This window comes from Equus caballus, chromosome 14 (genome assembly GCF_041296265.1).
Source record: "Equus caballus isolate H_3958 breed thoroughbred chromosome 14, TB-T2T, whole genome shotgun sequence".
Taxonomy (NCBI): domain Eukaryota; kingdom Metazoa; phylum Chordata; class Mammalia; order Perissodactyla; family Equidae; genus Equus; species Equus caballus.
In genome coordinates this window covers 76661018-76683752 of record NC_091697.1, presented here as the reverse complement: position 1 = coordinate 76683752, position 22735 = coordinate 76661018, and the positions used below count along the sequence as shown (strand labels likewise).

At 35.4% G+C, this 22735-nt stretch overlaps 1 protein-coding gene across 30 annotated transcripts in view; it reads right to left on the bottom strand.

Moving 5' to 3' along the window:
• Positions 1-22735, bottom strand: part of TMEM232 (transmembrane protein 232) — a 182369-nt gene that overhangs the window by 113578 nt on the left and 46056 nt on the right. For all 30 annotated transcript variants that reach the window (XM_023617875.2, XM_023617886.2, XM_023617884.2 and 27 more), the window contains 3 exons: positions 17327-17481; positions 5446-5569; positions 4195-4447 (listed from right to left, as the gene is read on the bottom strand). In XM_023617875.2, coding sequence (XP_023473643.1) covers positions 4195-4447; positions 5446-5569; positions 17327-17481 — 532 coding nt within the window. The remainder of the gene's footprint in view (positions 1-4194; positions 4448-5445; positions 5570-17326; positions 17482-22735) is intronic.

Sequence of the window (22735 nt, the reverse complement as noted above, 5' to 3'; positions counted from 1 at the left end):
GCTGCCTCCCTTGGAACCATTTTGGTGCTGTTTTCCCTGCTCTTCTTACCTAAATTTCTCACTCTTTATCCCATTTGGGGAATTTCTATTATTCCTTCTAATAAGTTGTTACTTACGGATGTCTTTAAAACTTGAAATAACTATTCACCCAAAACTTTAAGAAATATTTGGACCAAACACAGGAATATTGTGTTACATTAAATTAGAGATTTCTGTACCCATGAACATACTATCAGATTATTCTTCATGGATGTGAGAGGTGAAGAGGAAAATGACTCTAGGGTATTAATATTCATTTTTGGACCAGATAAAACGACAGGGAAAAAAAATCAATCTGAAGCACTCTGGAGGATGTTAATAGAATTCTGACTGGTATAACAAAGGCAGTTACAAGTGCCTAGTGAGTGATTTTAATTAATGTATACACATTTTCTTCCTAATTAATTTGGATAGGAAGCCTAAATCTATCTTTTTTTTTCTCCCTGCTAAGATATATTATTACAAAAGTTGACTTTTAAAATGGCACATTGGAATATACTTTAGCACCATAAATACTTTTGGAAATGCCACATGATTTCTAGTTCATGGATCTTTTTCCATTGTGCTCATCTTTAGATGCATTTTAAACCATTGGATCCAATGGGATACATCTTTGTATTGTTTATACTTTGAAAATGTGAAGAATGTTCCCGTGAGATTCTCACCTCCTTCATTTGAATAGGTGAAGATGTTTACATGGTCAAAGGCTTTGATAAAAAGTCGAGCGTGTTGCTTTAGCCTGTGCCAATCAGAAGGAACAGTAGCAACCATACTAGGGAATAAACAGAATGAGTTGGTAGGAATCTTTTAGTTTAAAGATGTTCAGAGCTAGAATAAGATTTATTTGTAAGAATGACAGCAAAACTTATTGAGAAGAGTAGCAACATTTTTTAACTTTCAAAAATCATGGTAACCATTTATCCTAGTTATTTGGGGCTTTATGAAGATCTCATGCAAATTTAGAGAAAGAGGTCTGACTTCTACAATTAATAACTATTTTCTACAGACCTGACAGTTTAAGCTTTGATTGCTGAGGCAGTGTTGATGGAAGAAAATGGTTGGCTTGCCCCATGTTTATTGGATATAAAGTAATCTCAGACAACAGAACATAGCTCCTAACCAAGCTTTGCAGAATGGAAGTACAAGAGGGCAGTCTCAGAATATTTGACCACAGGGACTCTTCTTCCTTCACCGCATACTTAAAATTTCCAGCTCTTCTCATATATTCTGAACTGAAACTATCCTCCTCTGCTTCCCCTGCCGTCCCAAGGGCTCTGGGTGGCAGCTCAGCCAACGGCTGCAATAAATGGAAGGATGGAAAGAGTGCTGGCAGCATTTCCTCATCCAGCCCCCTGTGGCCTATGAGGTCCTGGGCTCAGAGCCAGTTCCCTGGCAAGATGTCCAGTTCTAAAAACTTCTAACCCTCACCTTGGAATACTAATGTAAAAAAGAAAGAGGAAGGTATCTTGTTGCAGCCTAGAGATTTGACCAAGTCACTTCAAATTGGACTTTACAGGCATTTTTCTCAGAGAAAGTTTGCAGCTTTGGGAAACTATGTTTGATGTTCCAAACTATTGGCTTAGAGACCAACCTGTGGCACACAGGTTAATCACAAGAAAAGGGAGGCAATGGAGAAAAAGAAACAGAGGTCAAGTTAGGATTTAGTCTTGCTCCAATTATGGCCATCCAAAAAGTTCCGAAACCACATTGAAAGCTGAGGATGACAATAGTAATGACAGGTGATGTTTCTTTTTATTATTACTATTCTCCCTTTTTATTGTATATGTATATATAATATTTCCAACCTGACTTTTATTTTATTTTAACTTTCATTTTTTTCTGCACAGATATTGTACATTTTTTGTGTAGTTAAATCTTACAATTGTGTCTTTTATGATTTATGATTTTTATGCTTTGTTTATGAAACCCTTCTCTGCTTAAAAGTTACAAAGGTACTGTGCTATATTTTCTTCTAGTCATTTTAAAGGTTTTAACTCAAATGGAAATTCTTTTAAAACTTATTATGATATGTGTAACTTTAACTTTAAAAAAGTCAAATGGATAATTAATTATTAAAATACAATTTACTGAGAACGCATTTTTTTCCCCAATCTTTGGATTGATCATTTCTGAATTCTTCCTCAATTTCAATGTATAAGTGAGTTTTCTAAAAGACATAGACTAAACCTAAAGGTAGCATACTGGGAGACTATAACAAAGATAAATCTCCAAACATATCCTACATTAAGAACCAATAAATAATGTAATTTATCCTGGAGAAGGTAAAAGATGATTACAGTCAGCCCTCCCTATCTGCAGATTCACATCCATGGATCCAACCAACCACAGATTGAAAGGCCTATGATAGTTGTCTGTACTGAACATGTACAGACTTTTTTTTCTTGTTATTATTCCCTAAACAATACAATATAACAACTATTTACATTGTTTTAGGTATTATAAGTAATCTAAAAATGATTTAAAGTATATCGGAGGATGTGTATACTTTATAGGCAAATATTACGCCATTTTATACATGGGACTTGAACATCTAATCTATGGGCATAAAGTTTCAGTCAGGCAAGATGAATAAACTCTAAAGATCTGTTGTACAACATTGTGCCTATAGTAAACAATAATATATTGTACACTTAACTTTTTAAGAGGATAGATCTCACGGTAAGTGCTTTTCCCACAATAAAATCAAACAATTTTTTTAAAAAAGAAAGATACATTTTGTCAACTTCTTTAAGCGTATATAACATGATCAGTACTATACTTTTAGATTTGTCAACACATGGAATCATGAATGATGAGGACTGCCTGAATTCTACTGCTAACACGTATGTGGATTTTAAAAGGAGCTAAATATTTTCCATATATAAACACAACCTTATTACTGAATATTTTTCTAAATAACCTTCACAAAGGTAAGAGGTATATTGAAGATTTAATAGAGTATCATTAAAAGTTTCAATAGGTTCTAAGATTCCAATTAACTTTCATTTACGTTTTAAAAAAATTTTGTATCTATAAACATATATATATTATTTTTGAGGAAGGTTAGCCCAGAGCTAACATCTGCCACCAATCCTCATCTTTTTGCTGAGGAAGACTGGCCCTGAGCTAACATCCATGCCCAGCTTCCCCTACTTTATATGTGGGACTCCTGCCACAGCATGGCTTGCCAACCAGTGGTTAGCTCTGCACCCGGGATCCAAACCGGTGGACCCCAGGCCACCGAAGTGGAACATGCGAACTTAACCGCTACATCACTGGGTTGGCCCCAACTTTCATTTACTTTTTAAAAGGAATTACTACTCTGTGCTAATGTTTTTTCCCTGAGCTAAATGAATCAAAATGAAGCATAAAAAGTTGCTTTATGACTGTGACATATATTTCCTTCACTACTATCATTGTAGACTCTGTTTAAGAAAATAATTCTCAACAAAAGAGTAAAAGGAAGAACGCCATATTTACTTTTTCCATTCAGAGACAACACTGAATGGAAAAATACTTGGGTCCCTCATGTCTTCACATCATAATATTGAAATAAATTATTACAAATTCAGACAATGTTAACAACATTACAATCTTCTAGCAAGCTTAAGTTAATTATAAATCATATCGAAAATATGATTTTCATGTATTATAAAAAGTTACTACAGGAAGTTGGCAGTAAGCAAGAGAAGGGAGATGATGGCAGAGCGGAGAGATGGAAAAAGAAAACCAACGCAATTATCTTCAAATATTTGAAGGGCTTGCATGTGGGAAATCGAATAGACTTTTTTTGATTGCCTCCCAGAAGCAAAACTTAAGTCAAAGTTTGGAAGATATGGAAAGATAGATTTCATTTTAATATAAGGAAGAATCTTTCACAGTGTTCAAGAGTGGAATGACCTGTTTGGGAACTAGGGGGTTCCCTACAAACAGAAGATGACTTCTCACTATTTGCAAATGATCTAGAAGAGCTTTGCACATTGGATGAGAACTACATGATCAACAGGATTTTTACTATTCTACTACCATTATCCTACTAAATTTAAAATTATTTCCCATTTCGAAACGTTAACTTCTTGTAAAAGGCTTATTACTATATGTAGTCAGGGACACTATAAAAATATTTCTAATTAAGTTGAAAAATAATTTACTTACACTTATCTGACATTTTTGAAGAGAAATATTCCAAAAGACCTAAAATACTTGTTTCCCTTAATTCTGGCTGTTCTTTCGATTTGTCCATGGGTAAAAAAATTTTCTGTGAACTTTTACAGTCACAGAAACCAATTAAAGCAGTTTTTCGCAAATTAGAAGTGGCCGCATACAAGCAGATTTCTGCAAGAATTGTTGTATACATGTAGACGACATTCCAGGCCCAGGAAAAATTGTTTACCTTGCAGGTTTGCTCCTGAAATGAGAGGATAGCTATTAGATAATCAAGTATGTTGTGTCATAATTAAGAACTATCCACTGTACTTACAATAAAAAATATCTTCAAATTGTATGGAGTTGCTAAAAGATCATAATCAATTAATATTTCTAAAATGCACTCACTAAAAAACAGTTTCTCCATAGGTAGATTACATAAAACCTAGTTTAAAGAACAAAAAATACAAATAGTTAAAAAAGTATTATAAAGAACAATAAGTTTTCAATTTCCTAGTAATCAATGGAATGTAAATTAATCCAATGATATACTGTTTTCCATATCACATTGTAAAACAATCTTTTTTACATAAAGCTCAATTCTTATGTGTGGCACTTTCACACATTTTCTGTAGGAAAGCAAGAAAATTATATCTTCTGGAGAGGAACTTGGACATTTGTCCCAAGAACGAGAAAAGAAAGTTCATAGTCTATCCCTTAGTAATTTAACTTTATGAATTTATTCTAAAGAAATAGTCATAAATGCAGATAAAGATTTTATGTCTGAGAATACTAGTTCAACATTAACTGTAATTAACTGTTAATGATTAGAAACAAACTCAATGTTCAACCAGAGAGGAACGGTTAAATTATCTCATCCCCACTAAAATGCAAATTTTAATAACATCTAATGACAATGAACAATGTTTTTATGATATGTTTTAAATTTTTTAAAAGAGGAAACTAAACCATGTATGACTATATGACCTCAAGTTTGTTAATAAAATTTAAAGTCCTTCTCGCACGTGCATGTGTGTGTGTGTGTATAATCTACTTCTATATCTCTATCTCCATCTGTCCATCTATCTATAGTGGGATATATGGTAAAAGTGCACTAGCTTTTATATTTAATTAAAATAATTACTACAAAGTTATGCTCACTGTAAGCCCAAATATGATATCCAATTTAAACAGTGGCAAAAATAAAGTTTGTTTCTATTCAGGTCTTTTTGCACAACTAAATTAAAAAGATACTGTTACCTGCTTCTGAACAGACATAATGCTTAAAAGAAAATCTCTCATCAGTTCCATTAAAGCTTTCAAGCAGGGCATGTTTAATTTGGCAGTCTCCCCAAGGACCAACAAAGCCAGCACTGAATCCAACCTGGGAATTTTATGAACAAAATAACAGACTTTAATGTAAAATAATAAATAATAAACAATTTTTAAATGGAAAAAATATAATAGGCCAGAGGAAATGAGTATCCTGGATTACTAGATACATTTACTTTCAATAAAGATTAGTATTGATTGACATTAGTTATGACAAAAGTGTACAAGAAAGAACCATATTTTGCCAAGATGTTTGAGTTCAGAGTAGTGTTCTGACAAAACTCTGAGCATAATAAATGCTACAAATGATCACGTTTCTTCATAGATCCTGTATAACAAGCAATCAAAGACTCTGGTTCTAGAGAATGTCCCCAAATGTCTCACAATAGGTTTTGATTTTTAATTTTGTTTTTTTTGAGGAAGATTAGCCCGGAGCTAATATCCACTACCAATCCTCGTCTTTTTGCTGAGGAAGATTGACCCTGAGATAACATCCGTGTTCATCTTCCTCTACTTTACGCGGGATGCCTGCCACAGCATGGCTTGACAGCAGTGCATAGGTCCACACCCGGGATTCAAACTGGTGAACCCTGGGCCGCCAAAGCATCATGTGCAAACTTAACCGCTGTGCCACCAGGCAGGACCCCTGATTTTTAACTTTTTGCAAGTGATTCCAAGGGGTGAATTTCAAGAGAGTGTTTTCTTCTCAAAATAGAGAACAAATTAAAAAAACGGTCTCCTTAAATATTCCAAAATTTATTTGGAATAAATAATTCCATATAAATTCCATTTATTTGATTTTACAAAAAGTACAACTTATCAAAACAAAATTTATATTTTATATTGAATGGAAGACTGTTGAGATTTATTTTTTAAAATATTATATAATAACTGGGAAATCACACAAGAATTTATTAGCCATAAATGTACACAGTTTCAGGAAATCATACATTTAGTGCTATTTTTACCCAATTGAAAGAGATACAGTTTCAAAGCGAACTGATAAGAACATAAATATAAAAATGCCTCTGCCTAGAGAAGCACGTTGCCTTGATTTATAGGCCATTAATAAATTAAAGAGTTAGTATATTTTACAATGATATTTGCATTTCATTACTGTGATATTTCAGGCCAGTAAATCAAGTTCATCATCAATTTCAAAAGAAAACACATCTAATTATGGAAAAAGAGAGAACTTTTTATATTTGAATAGAGCTTTAGAGATCTCAATGTGCTTTCATATAAATTACCTCATTTCATCTGAACCACAATTTTTGACACATTCAAGACCTTTTAAAAATCTTTTTTTCAAATATTAGAAAATTGAGGCCTAAACAGATCTGGGAGATACGCCCAAGTTCATGTTCTAAGCTCAGTTAACTATAACTGAAGTCTTCTCCCACCTATGGGGATTTCCTGTTTTGCAATTTTGCTTTTCCAAACCATTATTTAAGTACATCAAGATTTAACCTTAATATGACAATGCTGCCTGTTGCCTACCTAATACTATTTCTGTCCTTCTTCCTTTCAGAATCAAATCTGAATTTTATTCAAGATGGCAAAATGCTCAGTTAACATTTCCTCCTCAAAATGGAAATGTTCTATATCTTGATTGAGGTATGATTATATAAGGCGTGTGCATTTATCAAAGGTCATAGATCTGTATACATAAAATGGGTGAATTTCATTGTATGTAAATTATACCTCAATAAATCTGATTTAAGAATGCCTCCCCAGACTCCCTTGAAGCTTGGAATAGCCATACATGTAGAATGGAGGTACATAATGAAAGGCGTCCAGGTAAATTATTATGTTTCCGAATAAGAAAAAACAGATTAAATTTAGATAACAGGTGCTTTTTCTCCTTTGCTCATCCTTTTTCACCTGCCTGGAATGCATACATGAAACCAAAAGGTAGAACAGCTGTCTTGCCAACAAGGATAAAAGTCGCATACTAAGAACGGAAGAAAAGGAAGTTAGGAGTGTGGGTCTTGAGGATTCCTTAAGCAGATGTGACAGTAGTGCACTGCTTGATAATTATGTGCAATACATAAAGCCTAATTGGTAATGCAAATGTTGTCAGGTTACTCTTACATGCAGAAGAACTGAATCCTAATTGATACACAAGATAACATGATGTTTATAAGCATAAACTTTAGAGTCAGAAAAATTAGAGATGGGATCTGAGCTCTGACACTATATGTGTATGACATAGGGCAATTGGCATATGCTACCTCAGTCTTAATCTCCCTTATAAGGTAAATACAGCAAAACCTACTTTTCAGAGACTACTGTGAGATTTAACTGAAATACTCTATGTAAAATGGCCAGGTTTAACATGCTGAACTGAATTGAATTACAAAAATACTATTCTTTGAAAGTCAAAGGATATGAGTTTGATAACTTCCTTTCTCTTTGAAGTCCCAGAGTGACTGAAGGAAGAGGTCCAGATGTCCTCAGAGATGAACAAGGAGTGAGTCACTCTCCAGAGTACTCATCACCCATTCTTCACAATAAGGTCAAGTAAAAGAAACGATAGTCTCAGAGTTCACAAAACTTCTTTTCCCCCAAATATACGTCATAGTCACAAGGTTTTGGTTCTTCTGCTCTCTTTTAAGTCTGGAAAACTGTAACTAACCTAAGGCAGTCTCACTGAAATAAGGATTGAAAAAGATCTATCAGTGTCAGCCATCTAGGGTAGAAAAACGTTTCGCCAGAAACACACTATTTTCAATCAATGCTGCTGATTGCAAAATTTTCTATTAGTGAAAATTCCTTTACCAGAAATAGAATAGAAGCATCAATACTTATAAGTTGGAGTTTATTAAAAATCAAAACTAAAATCAATGCATATAGAAAGAAGAATTCAAATTGGATTAGGTTAGAAATTTTTATACACCAGCTTCTTTGTAAACCATTATAGCACACTAAGTCTCACTTATTAGTACCCTGACTTAGTTTTACAATGCCATGAGATTCCATGTGTCCAAAGTAATTTATAAATATTATAGATTTCCCCCTAATTTTGTAAATAAAGAAATTGAGGCAGAGGTTTACTGGCGTGTCTAAAATAACATAGTTACTTGATTCATTTTACTTTTGTTTTTTTAGCTTTTAAAATTAATGTGAACCATGCACACAGCTAAACAGTACCAAATCCTTAACTGGACTTCCTCTAGCCTAGCTTCAGTCCGATGTTCCTTCTACACTAATATAAATCAGCTAAAATACAATAACTAGGGGCTTCTTAAAATCTATCTCATACAACCTTATAAAAAGGTTAGGAACATCAGCATTCAAAACAGTGTTCCTAGGTTCTCCTTACTCTTCGCATCTGTTTCTTCAATGACCAAATCATTATTTTAAAAGATAGAATTAAAATGTCTCCAAGTTGCAACCCTTGCACAGGGTTATTTCAGCCTTTCAAAAAAACCCTGGCAATGTCAAAAAATCCACACAAGCCTGAAGACAGAATGAGAGAGAGGTTACTACCTTATATAGAATTTCCACTAACCATAAAATTAATGGAACTGGATTAAGAAAAGCAAGAAGGAGTGCCCACATGCCTATTCATGAAACACAGCAGCCTTGTTTCCCCAAAGAAAGTTAAAAGAAAAAAAATTAAATAAAAAGAAAATGATCTCTACTGTCTACTGTGTTTTTCATAGAAACAGAAAAAGTTCAGTCAATCCTTTACTTTGGGGTAAGGATTTTTTAAGGAGGTAGGGTATTATTTCTCTGTGTCATCCTCAGCTCTCTATACTTATTTAGCACTGACAACGTCTAGATGATATAAAGGGTAGAAACCAGTCCCCCCCAGGATGTGTATGTAGACGTGGGTGGCGGGGGCAGAGTGCTATCATGGGAGCAGCGGAGTGTATTTTCTCCCCGAGGGTAAAATATCAAAGAGCAGGAGCATATAGTGTGGTCCCTGATGATACTGCATATTAAGTGTGGTAGCTTTTAACAACTCTGTTCTGTATTCTGTCAACACAAACGTCTTATTTAAAAAATACCAAGTTTTTATAAATTTCTCCTAGTTCTGGGAAAAGTAAAATTGAAAATGGAGGAGGGAGCCCTACATGAGACAAGTGAAAAATACATTACGGCAAGAGCTAAAGACAATATCAGTCTGCATGCTCAGAGAAGATCACACTTCTGAAAATGATTTCTTACAGGAAGCAGAAGATACTTTTACAAGACTCTTAAACATCTTTAACAAAACCCAGGAGGAAGAAATGGCAATGAAAAGCCTCCATACTGAGCTAAAAGTTAGTATGGTGAGAAAACAAGAGATTGCAAGGAAAGTAAAACTACAAAATATAATTCAAATCCATACGTGAGGAAGTCAACTGTAAAACTGACACATGGAAGTGAGCAAACTTGAAAAGTTCTTCCATAATTTAGAAGAAGACAATTGCAATTAAAGCTGGCAAACTGAGACCCATTACTTTTTTTTTTTTTTTTTGAGGAAGATTAGCCCTGAGCTAACATCTGATGCCAATCCTCCTCTTTTTTTGCTGAGGAAGACTGGCCCCAAAGTAACATCTGTGCCCATCTTCCTCTACTTTTATATGTGGGACACCTGCCACAGCATGGCTTGACAAGCAGTGTGTAGGTCCACACCTGGGATACGAACTGGCAAACCCCTGGCTGCCAAAGCAAAATCTGCAAACTTAACTGCTGCACCACCAGGCCAGCCCTAGACCCATTACTTTCTAATTCCTATTGCAACAACCAAAGAAACATAAAATCAAGACAAAATCTGTAGTACCACAATAAAAGGAAGAAAAAAGGAAAGAAACTTTAAGGTTTTTCAAGTTATGAAGAAAATGGGATCCAAATGAAGGAAAATCTTTCCAATGTCTAGAAGCCCAAAATTTAATTTAAAATTTAATGTAGGCATATATGGGTTTTCCATGATAATTTAAGAAAAAACCTAAGCACTGAGAAGCAGGAGTTGAGAACACATGTGAACGATGAGTAGTCAATGGAAGGCCTTCAGAAAATGTAGAGCAGTAGCCACAGCATTAATGCACAGCTTCACACACTGGGGGCTTCTCTCTAAGAAAAGCAGAATATTTGCCTCATCAGCTTCATAAGATGGTCAGCGAGACAAGAGATAATGTCTTCTATCTCCTGGCTACCAAATCACAAAAGTGTTCCTAAAAAATTCTGTACTGAAAATAAAATAGAAAAAAGAAGCATACTAGCTTTAAACATCTCATCATAATTATGGTTTTTTTCAACTATTTTATTGAGGTCATATTGGCTTATAACATCATGTAAATTTCAGGTGTCCACTATTCTATATCACTTTCTACATAGACTATATCATGTTCACCACCAACAGTCTAAGTTTTATCAGTGACCATACATATGTGCCCCGTTACCCCTTTCACCATCCTCCAACCCCCTTCCCCTCTGGTAACCACTAATCTGTTCTCATTATCCATGTGTGTGTTTATCATCCACATACGAGTGAAATCATATGGTGTTTATCTTTCTCTGTCTGGCTTATTTTGCTTAGCATAATATCCTCAAGGTCCATCTGTGTTGTTGCAAATGGCATGATTTTGTCTTATTTTATGGCTGAGTAGTATTCCATTGCATATATATACTACATCTTCCATATCCATTCATCCATTGATGGGCACTTGGGTTGCTTCCACATCTTGGCTATTGTGAATAATGCTGCAACGAACATAGGGATGCATAAATCTCTTTGAATTGTTGATTTCATATTCTTTGGAGAAATACCCAGTAGTGGGAGAGCTGGATCGTATGGTATTTCTATTCTTAATTTTTCGAGAAATCTCCATACTGTTTTCCATAGTGGCTGCACCAGTTTGCACTCCCAACAGCAGTTTATGAGGGTCCCCTTTTCTCCACATCCTCTCCAACATTTGTTATTTCCTATCTTGTTAATTATAGCCATAGGGTGATATCTCACTGTAGTTTTGATTTGGTTCACTAATAATTAGTGATGCTGAACATCTTTTCATGAATTTTTAAGTTAGGAAATGGCATGGGAACATTCAGAGATTTGAAGAGAGAATTTAAAAAAAACAAACTTGTGAGCATAGAAGTCTATTTCCAGACGTAATGTACATTATGCGTTTTAGGGGAAAATAAATGGTGGCAAATGTTATACTTAGCCAAGCATTGTATATAATCAAGGGCTCACCTAATGAAATAGGTCACCTATATTCATACTTAGAAATGTACTCAAGGCAAGCAGGGAATGAATAGCATTTAACAGTTTGAGAATGGGAAAACCTAGTGCTAAGTGGCTGACAGTGAGTGGGAAAATAGATAAATTTTAATGTCGACTTATAAATATGACCAAAAATTAAATGGAGATATATAAATCATTCTTTAAGGAGGAGATGGAACACTTTAAATAATGATTTAACTTTAATATTATCAGAAACTCAAGATTATATTAACAGTCTACAAAGAGGAGGATTAATATAAATAATCTAGTCTCAATCTTCATTGCATATGGAGAAGAGGTAGTCAGGATTTCATTCTTGATTTTGGCCATTTAAGAAAACTAGTTTAAAGAACACATCTCTCTTGCCATTGCCTGATTATTGATACTGAGGAAAAATGGGCTACATAAAAATCTAGTCTTCAGCACGTTCACTAAAAGAGTTCTTTCTCCTACTTATAGAACTTCACTCCTGGAACTCCAGGGAAGATAGTGGGGGAGAATACAGGGATGGATTATCAGACAAGCAATGACTGATGCTTCATCAGAGAAGGCAGAGGTGAGTCACTAATTGTTTTCCTCCATCCAGCCCTGTCAGGCACACCACATGTTTGGTTAGTTGGTGGTAATTAATCCCAGTAGCAGAATCTTTCAGTCTTTGTTTTTGCTCTTCTTGCTTGTTGTTTTTTTTTTAATCATAGCAAGTTATGAGATCCTGATTGAGGTAGCAGCACTTGTGCAACAGAAAACAGTTCTTATTAAATAATTTTAAGCTGGAGAGTGGTATAATGATATTTATGTTGTCACTCTGGCAGCAGAGTGGGATAGATTATTGAGGGGAAAACTTCAGGTAAAGAGACCAGTGAATAAGCTACAATAGTCATGAGACAATACGAACTCAAACTAGAGTTGTGACAGTGGGAGTAGAGAGTAGGGGGCAGTGCTGAAATGTAGTAGTTAAGGTGTCGAATTTGGTTCACTTGAGGACAGGACATGTGTCAGGTACTGAGATAGAAATTCAATGGGCAGGAGACTGGGAAAAAGTTAATCCAGATCCGAACTAGCAGGACATGAAGTATCCGAGGGAGAATCAGATTATAAAAAGAGCTTTTATATTATTTACCTCATTGAAATCTCTCACAAGGTTTTTGAAGTGGTTATTATCTCTATTTAACTGCTAGACAGATTCTGAACACAGGGAGTAAGCGACACATTCAAAATTAGACAGGTGGCAGAGGCAGGACTAAAACTCAGTTCTTCTGCTTTGAGGTTGACTGTCTTCTTCACTGCCCCATAATGTAGCAAAGCATAAATTTTATATTTACCCTTGATACAGACTTGGCTATATTTAGCTCAGAGGATCAAAGGATCCATAAGAAATCCAGGAAATGAATCACAAGACTGAGGACTGACATTGAAATCCAAGCTCATGAAGAATGAGGAGGATCATTGACAAAATCTTTTGTTTGAATGGTTTTGGTTAGGCTGTCACATGAACATTATAATTACTGGGATTCTGGAGACAGATAATGTGGATATCAGTGACCTAGCTGCAAATAAAGGCCTTGCTGCCCCTACAAAGCAGTTGATTCTTTGTTGGATTCATTTTGATGCAAACACGATGTATGTCTGGAAAACACTTGCCATGTCAATGTAATTTTAAATTGTCAAGCTTTTTTGGAATGCATTCATGGAGCGCATTAAATCGGCTATGGCTTTGGGAGATATAATTTTATATGTTATACTGCTCTACTCAAATGCCATCCTGCACTTCCCAGCAGTCTTCATTGGCTAATAATTCAATTATAAACACAATTCATTATTTTGATGTTAGATTAGAAAGCCTTTTGCACTGTCTTGAGCTATCTCCCCAGAGCAAATGGGGCAATTTATAAAAGGCCAAACCACAGGGTGGAGCGTTGAGAGTATGAAGCATCATATAAAATTTAAACATATTAAATGGAAATCTGCCTTACAGCAAGCTGCTTACCTGCAGCTCAGGGCAGCTAAACTTCCAAGATAAAGGCTGGTGCCTTTATTGACACCAAGAGAGGCTCATGCATTCTCCTTTCTTCTACTTCTTCACCTTGTTTTATAATTTGTTACCCTTAGTGCATTTCCTTTCCTCAGTTTTTTCCCTGTCGCCCAGTGAGCAGAGGTCACTCTAATTCTGTGAGTCCCTCAATGAGTCCTTTTGTGGATCCTGGGCCTGCTCTTTTCCAGGCTCAGCTGAAACCATGTGCTTCTATTTCCTTCTTTTTGTACCGTATGATCTTTATAGAGGGGTTATAAAAAGTGGGGCAGGGATATACATGGTGAAGTATCTACTGATGGATAGCATCAGAAATGGGTAGATGAGAACCACTCACTTGTGTGGGCACAGACAATTTTTGCCACTATTAATGAAATTTCTTCTGATCAATTGATTGAATGGTCTCCCTCTGCATTTTAAATCTCTGAAAATTTATTCATCATTATGGTATTTTACTGATATGAATGGGAAATGAAATTGCTCAGGTTAGTCCTGTTAACAGTCACTTGGTATTGAATTTCAGGTACTAAACCAAAGACATCTTCTACCAAATGTCACAATTCTAAGGCTATCTGGTCCAGCAAATCCTGATGGAGTCTTAATTTACTATCAGGGCCTGATGCCTCGATATTCCCATTTTATTCTAAATACATTCAATTCATTTTCTTTTCTATTTTTTTTTAAATTTTTACTCAGTTTAAACTTAAAAAAAAAGTTCGCCCGGTTCATTTTCTCAATTTTTCACATGAAGTCAATCTTAGGAGTACATAAGACCAATATTAAAGTCTCCCAGAAATGTAAAAGCATTTCTGGTTTGATTTTGATAATTACATCACAGTTTGTTTGTTTTATCTGAAATAATGACTTCTTGAAAGCTGTATAGGCTGTTACATATAAAATTTAAATAGTTTGTAAGAGGAAAAGTTTTTTTTTTTTTTTTTTGAGGAAGATGAGCCCTGAGCTATCATCCACTGCCAAGTCTCCTCTTTTTGCTGAGAAAGATTGGCCCTGAGATAACATCCATGCCCATCTTCCTCTATTTTATATATGGGACGCCTGCCACAGCATGGCTTGAAAAGCAATGCATAGGCCTGTGCCTGGGATCCAAACTAGTGAATCCCGGACCACCAAGGTGGAGTGCACGGACTTAACTGCTGTGCCACCAGCTAGCTCCGGAAAAGTTAATTTTTTAATATTTGGTATAATATTATCATTATAACAGAAAATTTCACTAACGGAAAAGTCAAATTGCTAACTTAAAAAGACATTAATCTTTTAATGTCAATAAGTTATTTTTATTTACTAGAGTCACTTAAAAAAAAAAAGATTAAATCTCCTTCTTAAAAAAAACCCCAGTAAATATAAGAAATAGAATCAAAACTATTTGGCAGCACTGTTTTGAATAATTATCTTTTCCTCTCTATTATAAGTAGTCACTGTTTTGTCATTTTTTTCAATTTACCCCTCTGTTCATTCAGCATTGTCTGAACACTGCCATCCCCTCCCTCACTTGATTTCTACAATGTCCTTCCAGAAAAAGAGAGTCAGGATTCAATGACAATGTGCCTCAAAGTAGTTATCTCCTTAATATTGCAGCCAGAGTGACAGTGGGATGATGTACTGAAAAGAGTGCTACATGGGGACCCTTAAAATCTGGTTTCAGTCACTAGTAAGCCTAATAAACTTGGCCTTCGTTTCTTCATTTGTAAAGTAAGAAGAGTTTTGTATGTTCTCCAATGCCTTCAAATCTATAAAATACTAAGTAAAAAAAATAACTACCAAGCCAGCCCTGATGGCCTAGTGATTAAAGTTTGGTGCACTCCACTTTGGCAGCCCATGTTTGGCTCCTGGGTGCAGACCCACACCACTCATTTGTCAGTAGCCATGCTGTGGCAGTGGCTCACATAGAAGAACTAGAAGGACTTACAACTAGAAGATACAACTATGTACCAGGGCTCTGGGGAGGAAAGAAAAATAAAGGAAGATTGGCAACAGATGTTAGTTCTGGGTGAATCTTTGCCAGCAAAAAAAAAAAAAAAAATTTTTAAATAAATAAACTACCTTAAACACAAATCATTAACAAATTAAATTAAATCAATGTTGATGTAAGAGAGTAAAACTGAAAGTTGGTTAAAGAAACAATTCCTTAACTTTCAGAATTAGATATTCTTAATCAACCACTTTTACTATTGTAACACTTATTTAAACTTGTTTATTTGGTAATTAATAGAATACTTGGAAAATAAACTAGTCAAAGTCATGCAATATGTATTTTTATATGTTAAAATATATTTTCTGTTATTTTTAAAAGCAAGTTAAAGTCTTCCAAGAGCTGAAGTAGTTCTAGTTGTTTGTCCTTTTAAAAATTAAATCATAGATTTGAATCCCCTACAACTTATTTTCTGTAATAAGAGTGGTCTGAAAGAATCACCATAGCTTCCAGAATAGCCTAATTTGCACCTATGAGAATCTCTAAATTTTTTTGTTGTATTTAGCAGCTCTATATTAATATATGCTTATTAAAATGATATTTTTGTATTATTGATATAACAAATATATTCTATCTGCATTGTGATTTTCCTACTTAAAGATACTATCCTTAGTCTTAAACTGTAAAAAAAATCATGACCTTTGTTAACTGCAATATGAGTAGCTTTCTCCCATCAGACCACGAGACAGAATACGTTCTTGATGAATCTTCTTCTAAACTAAGAAATGAGGCAAGTGCTAAGCCATCCCCCAGGAATCTTTACTTGATCTAGAATTTCCAAAACTTCCAAATGAAACTAGGAAAACAGTTTTCGTTCATAAAGAATACTCCGGATTCTTAGAGTTTACATATACAAAGACTGTTGGTGCAGAGTGGGCCGCCAGAGGCTTAAAAACTAGAACTAATTCTAAAAAATATATATGACAATTGAATTTGCAACATGCTATGGCATGACATTATTACTACTGTTAGCGTTGGAAAAGGAATTCAAAACTCTGATCATCCTCCAATATTGGAAGGGATAGCCTCTGATCAATTCCCTCAGAAATACTTCTTTAAAAGTCTTCTTCCCTCCATTGAACCCATGCCCTCTTTTGTAGTAATTTAAGACTTTTCCCCTTCTCAAATTAACAGATATACAGGAGGAAATTCATACTTATCATTAAGGTTCATTTTTGTTATACTTTACAGGTAAGGCATAAAGAAACAGAATTTTAGTATATTTCCTCCAAGGACAAAAAACTGAACTCGTTGTTTAACAACTCGGAAAATAAAGGATGTTTCAAAGGTAGGAATGAACTTCTTATCAACAACAAATTTCACTTAGTAAAGACAAACTATGCAATACATGCATGCTCATCTAGCAAGAAAAAAAAAAAGGGAGATAGGAACAATTTATTGATGAAGTGAACTAATACAAAATACATAAATTGCCCTTGCCTTTGGAACCGAGATTATAAATTCTTTTCATAGTTAACTAAGGTGTGATTAACATTTAAGTACAAAGGTTATTTAACATTTAAACACAAAGGTTTCTCCATGAGTTACTTTGTATTTATAGGATCCCTCTTACCAGCGTTGCTTTTGAAGCTGGGTTTTATGAAAGATGAGATGTTCAAGCACCTTATTCAACTGAGGACTGTTCTTCTGAACACAAGACCAGGCAGCAACACAGTGCCAGAGCAGGGGGTTAACTTCATATCCTCCTCGATTAAATTGCTTATGTTTCTGGAATTGAAGTACAAAAATATATCTGGGAAAGAGTTCTGTGACTTGAAAAAACATGAAAATAAATTTTAAATATACAAATTAAAATGCGTATTTTCTTACACTTCATGTTACATCAAGCAGAGCAATTTACTCAAGGATACTTTTCTAAGTATATATAGTCTAACCGAACGTAATGTCTTAACATATTTTCACATGGGTCCCTTGTGTTCAATGACATCAGTTCTACACTATAACAAAAATCCTGTATCCTCTAAACAACAACTATTAGACACAACTGTGCTTCTCAGACCTTATATGACTTCGTTTTCCCTGCCACCCGAGGTGGAGAGGATAAGGGAAAATTTGAACAATATCAAACTGCAAATTAGATTTTAAAATGTGGATTTCCACTTTAAGGACCAAAACATATGCCTAGCTGGACATGGTCAATGTCTGCTAAGTAACTAATTTAAAAGCCTGCAAATTCAGAAAACAAACAGCTGTTATTTGTTTGTTTTCCTTAAGAGTGCTTACTAACAGTTTCATAGATATAATTGGTCTACTAAAGTAATTGGTATAAAGAAACCTGATTTTATTGGTAGACAATGATAACAGCACTTTCATTGAACTGTTACCAACAACAAAGATTCAGATACATATCCTGTGATATGTACTCAAATTGCTAACTTGGATGATATTTTATTCTTTATGCTCAGAAGAAACACTGAAAGAGACTCCAAAGGGCTTTATAATTCTCATTTATTATACAAAACAACTTCAGGAAAACAATTTAAAGATAATTTTCATGTTGAGTACTCTTAACATAGAAGGCCAGAGGTTCATACATAAATTTTAAACTAAGACATTTTAAGTTTCTAGTAAACTGTTTAGTTAAGTCCCACAGATGGGTATTGATTACTGCACGTCGGGAACTCAGCCGATTCTGGAGATAAAGGCATGAGTAAGATGAAGTCTCTGCACAGGCTACTGACTGGGGAACAATCTCAGAAAAGCAAATGGAAACGAGTCAGTGTTTAGAATGTTAGACTATTCCATAGAAAAGCTTTATTCTCAAACAATGAAAGGCATCCGACTAAGATGTGCTGACTTCAGTAAATGCACATATTTTGTCCAAATAACTCAGTTTTCTGCTTTGTGGTAGAGCCCACCCCAAAAGTGGAACCCATATAAATGAAATTCTTTTCTTAAATTGCTCTAGAAGTCTCAGACTGGATGTCGGACAGCCCTCGTGTTACAAATTTATTCTGAATAAATATTTAAGTAGATATGTTTTGAAACTTGTGGATGGCTTGACTAATTAATTTAAAACAATCAATACTCTTTTGTTTTTTTAAATCATGTACATTGCATGGCTACACAGACTATTTGGTTAGGCCAAAAATTCCTGTTAGCAATCTTAGGCACCATCACCAGAGAAAATTCCGGAAAGCACTTGGTAAAGAAATGATCGGGATTTAGACACTAAACAAGGTTTAAGTTTTATTTTCAATTTTCTATGATACTATTTTTACTCATCATTGAGACAGAAAAAAGCGGCATCTGATTTCTGGAACTGATTTGACATCAATATTATTACAAGCCAGTCTGACGTTCATAGCCAGGTCATTTTGTTCTCCTGTTGGTTATCACAGAATATCAACCTCAGACAATATTACTCTGAGAACATGATAAATAAATAAATAAAGCACTTGATAATTTTTTCTAAGCCCCAGCAAAAAGGCACTGTTCCACCTACAAAATACCCATCTGAACTGCCCCTGCTTTCTGACAGCAGCAAATCTAGAGAGAACTGTTTCTTTACAGCCTCCCCATCACCCACACCAAGTCCTAATCCTATAACAAATTCATTCTCACTCCCTCTGACTGAGACAGCCCATGGTTCCCCCGGTGTGTGTTCTCTCTCTGCAACAAATAATGAAATCAATTTGCCTAAACTCATGCGTGTTCCTGGTGGCCTTTGGCTGAAAGGCATTGGCGTTATCAAGAGCAAATGAAACTGCCACACCTGTGAATTTTCCAGATAAGTGAGGCTTATAACTTATCCTCACGGATTTTATGTATTTCAAGCATTTGCATGGAAATCTTGCTAAAGTTTCTTCCCTTTTTTTTTTAAAGAAAAAATACATTTGCAAACTTGAATGAATTAATATAATAACGACGATTATGTGATTTAATACAATCATCATGCGCATCATCCTTGTGGGAGACCTTGAGGGAGCAGTGCTCTGGGAGCCATTAGGTGGTGTAGAGCTCTTTGCCTTTACACTAAATCGGTCCCACTCAAGGCGTAGTTGGCAGACAAGTGACATCTGCAAACTGTTAACTAGAGTACAGAAATAAGGAATATATATTTAGAAACTTTTGTAACAATATGAGAGTCAATTTTATATATTTTAAGTTTAATAAGAAAAAATTAATGCTTGTATTTTTAAGTCTTTTATTTTCAGTAATTCATTATTATTGTAGATCACAAAATTATCAGTCTGTGATGGTTTGGAAATTAAAAAAAAAAAAGTTGACAGAGATCTTTTACCACAGATAGTTTCAAAAGCACTAAGCGCTGCATTAAATGACTCCCTGAGAAATTTTTTTTTCCCCTTTCTTTCTCCTCTCCCTTCCCCCTCCCTTCCTTCCTTCCTTCCTTTTTTTTTTTTTTTTTTTGGCTTTATGACCACTTCCTATAGTTCCTTCATTTCCCCCGTTGCTGCTTTGGGCTATGTTGGTTGCAAATTAGCCCCCGGTACACAGAAGACAAGGAGAGATCCAAGAAAGAGGCAGAGCACTCCAGACAGGTAGGTGGCAGGTTTGATAAGCAAAAGAACTTACTTACGCGGCTTGTCTGGGGAGGCCATTAAATGAGTACATCTCCACACTTGCCCACCAGAATCCTGAAAGTTTATACAGAGGCCTTAACTGGATTCAGTTACGTATACTGCCCACACAGTCTCAACAACACATTGCCATCTCAAGGCTGTGTCCTTGAAAACAGCTCTGGCTGGGGTTGACAGAGGACAGCAGAGAGGGTAAGGAACTTCTGATTGCCCTGTATCAGTTTATAGGTCAACCGGTGGTCACGTCCTCTCCATCACATTCTCCAATAGGCTAGTGGCAGCTTGTACAATGCCTACTTTGAGAAGCCCATCTAGAAAAGTGTTGTTAATCTACTGTTGGCTGAGAATTCAGATAACCACATCAGCTTGAATTTTATGCAAACTGTAGGGACCAGGGTCTCTTTTACAACAGAAATGAACTTTGAAGCCCTGGCTCTATTTTGGCTGCTCAGAGACAGCTTTCTGAGTTTCACCCTTGTTTTCTGTCATTTGGGAGTTGGTTGACATTGCCATGAAAGGACCTCTCAAAACAAATGTGTTACTTGGATAACAGGACATGAATCATAGGATAATGCTCCTAATTTTAAAGAACCTCTGTCTCAGTCTAACCCAATTCCTAATAACCATTTACAATTACAGTACAGCACAAAATGTTCCGAAGTTAGATAATGCCTTTGACCTACCGAGTACTTAAATCATTAGAAGATGAGATTGTTAATCATATTTGAATATAAACTCCATGTGATTCTTAGTTTTCAGAAAACTACTGTCCTAACTACTTTAGGACCGATGTGACTATTTTGTAAAGGGTCTCATTTTTAGTTGAGTTTAAATCTACCTTCTCCAAAGAACTACGTTATTATTATCATATGACAACCGTGCTTAGCAAATTCAGCAAAGGAGAGAGTGGAAGACTCAGTGCAGTGTTCTGGCTCTGCAATCCACAGAGCTAATTAAATTGTACCATTTGTCAAAGTCAATGGAAATCCTGTGTCTAGATAGCTTAAAATGACGTTAAAAAGAGAAATGAGCTCCCTCAGCAGGGAAAGGAAATTTCCCATTCTTAACTAGAACCAACACCCATATTGTGTGTATCCTAACGTGTACATCCTACAGAATTTTTTTCAGCAATTTTATAGCAGCACTTTGAAAACAAGTTAAATAATTATGCTTATACTCCAGTGCTTGTATTAAAAATAAATTATTTTGCAGTAGCCAAAATATGCTGTTACAGACCTTTTAGCATAACTGGAGGATAAGGACTGTAGCAATAAATCCACAAATCCTCTATTATAGCCTACTAATAATAAAGAAGGAAGAGCAGATGAATACAAATGCACCTTTTTTGTTTGTTTTATTTTTGTTTTTGCTGAGGAAGATTTGCCCTGAGCTAACATCTGTTGTCAATCTTCCTCTTTTTGTATGTGAGTTGCCATCAGAGCATGGCCCCTGACAGTTGAGTGGTGTAGGTCTACACCTGGGAACCAAACCTGGGCTGCTGAAGTGGAGCATGTCGAACTTAACCACTAGGCCACCAGGGCTGACCCAGAAATGTATCTTTTATATTCCCATTTTTCTCTCTTTTTTCCCCCTTCTCCTTCCAGAAGGTGTGAGAGGGTATTGAAGGGGTACATCCTCATCTAAATTGGAGAGGCTGCCTTAGATTAGGTTATCCTGGAGACAGTGGGCTGAAACTGAGGAACGTTGAAACAGGCCGTGAAGAACTGAATCCGTTGCCTGAATCAGCCATTTTAGCAGCACTGTGACTATACTACCTTTGATATTCTTTACACTATGGAGTAACGGGAGGAGAAAAAGGAAGACAACAAATCTGATACGCTGAAATCCGTTATAATCCTCTCACGGAATCGCACACACAGAGCTAAAATAGATCTGAGAAAAGATTGAAACTGTGGCCTTTGTTCTAAAAAGTGAAAAGGGCACTGAGACTTACTAACTTGTGCCACTCTAAGCAGATACGTTCTTTTCCTATGTTGACATTTTTGCCCCTTCCAGTTCAGGCCACGGGGTGCAGTAGTAAATTTCCATTTCCTAGCTGTGTGTGTGCACCAAGGGTGACAAAAACAGACTGATTCTTAAAGAGAAGCAAAATCAACATTGAAGGCCTTCTGACTCACGACCAAACACTCATGTTCTCAAGATTCCATGGTATCTTATTTGTTTAAAGGAAAAACACTCAAGTCACTACATTAAGTTAAGCACAATTAACTACAGAGTTAACCACAATTATTTAGTCAGCATAATCACATCCCTAGGTGAAAATTTATTATATTTAACTGTCTAAGTTAAAGTGAGTTCCTAAATATATTTGTCAATAATCATTATTTACATTTGCATGGCACTTAATCATTTATAAGGCACATGCTTTTTTGCAATCTTCGCAACAACTTTTTTAAAGA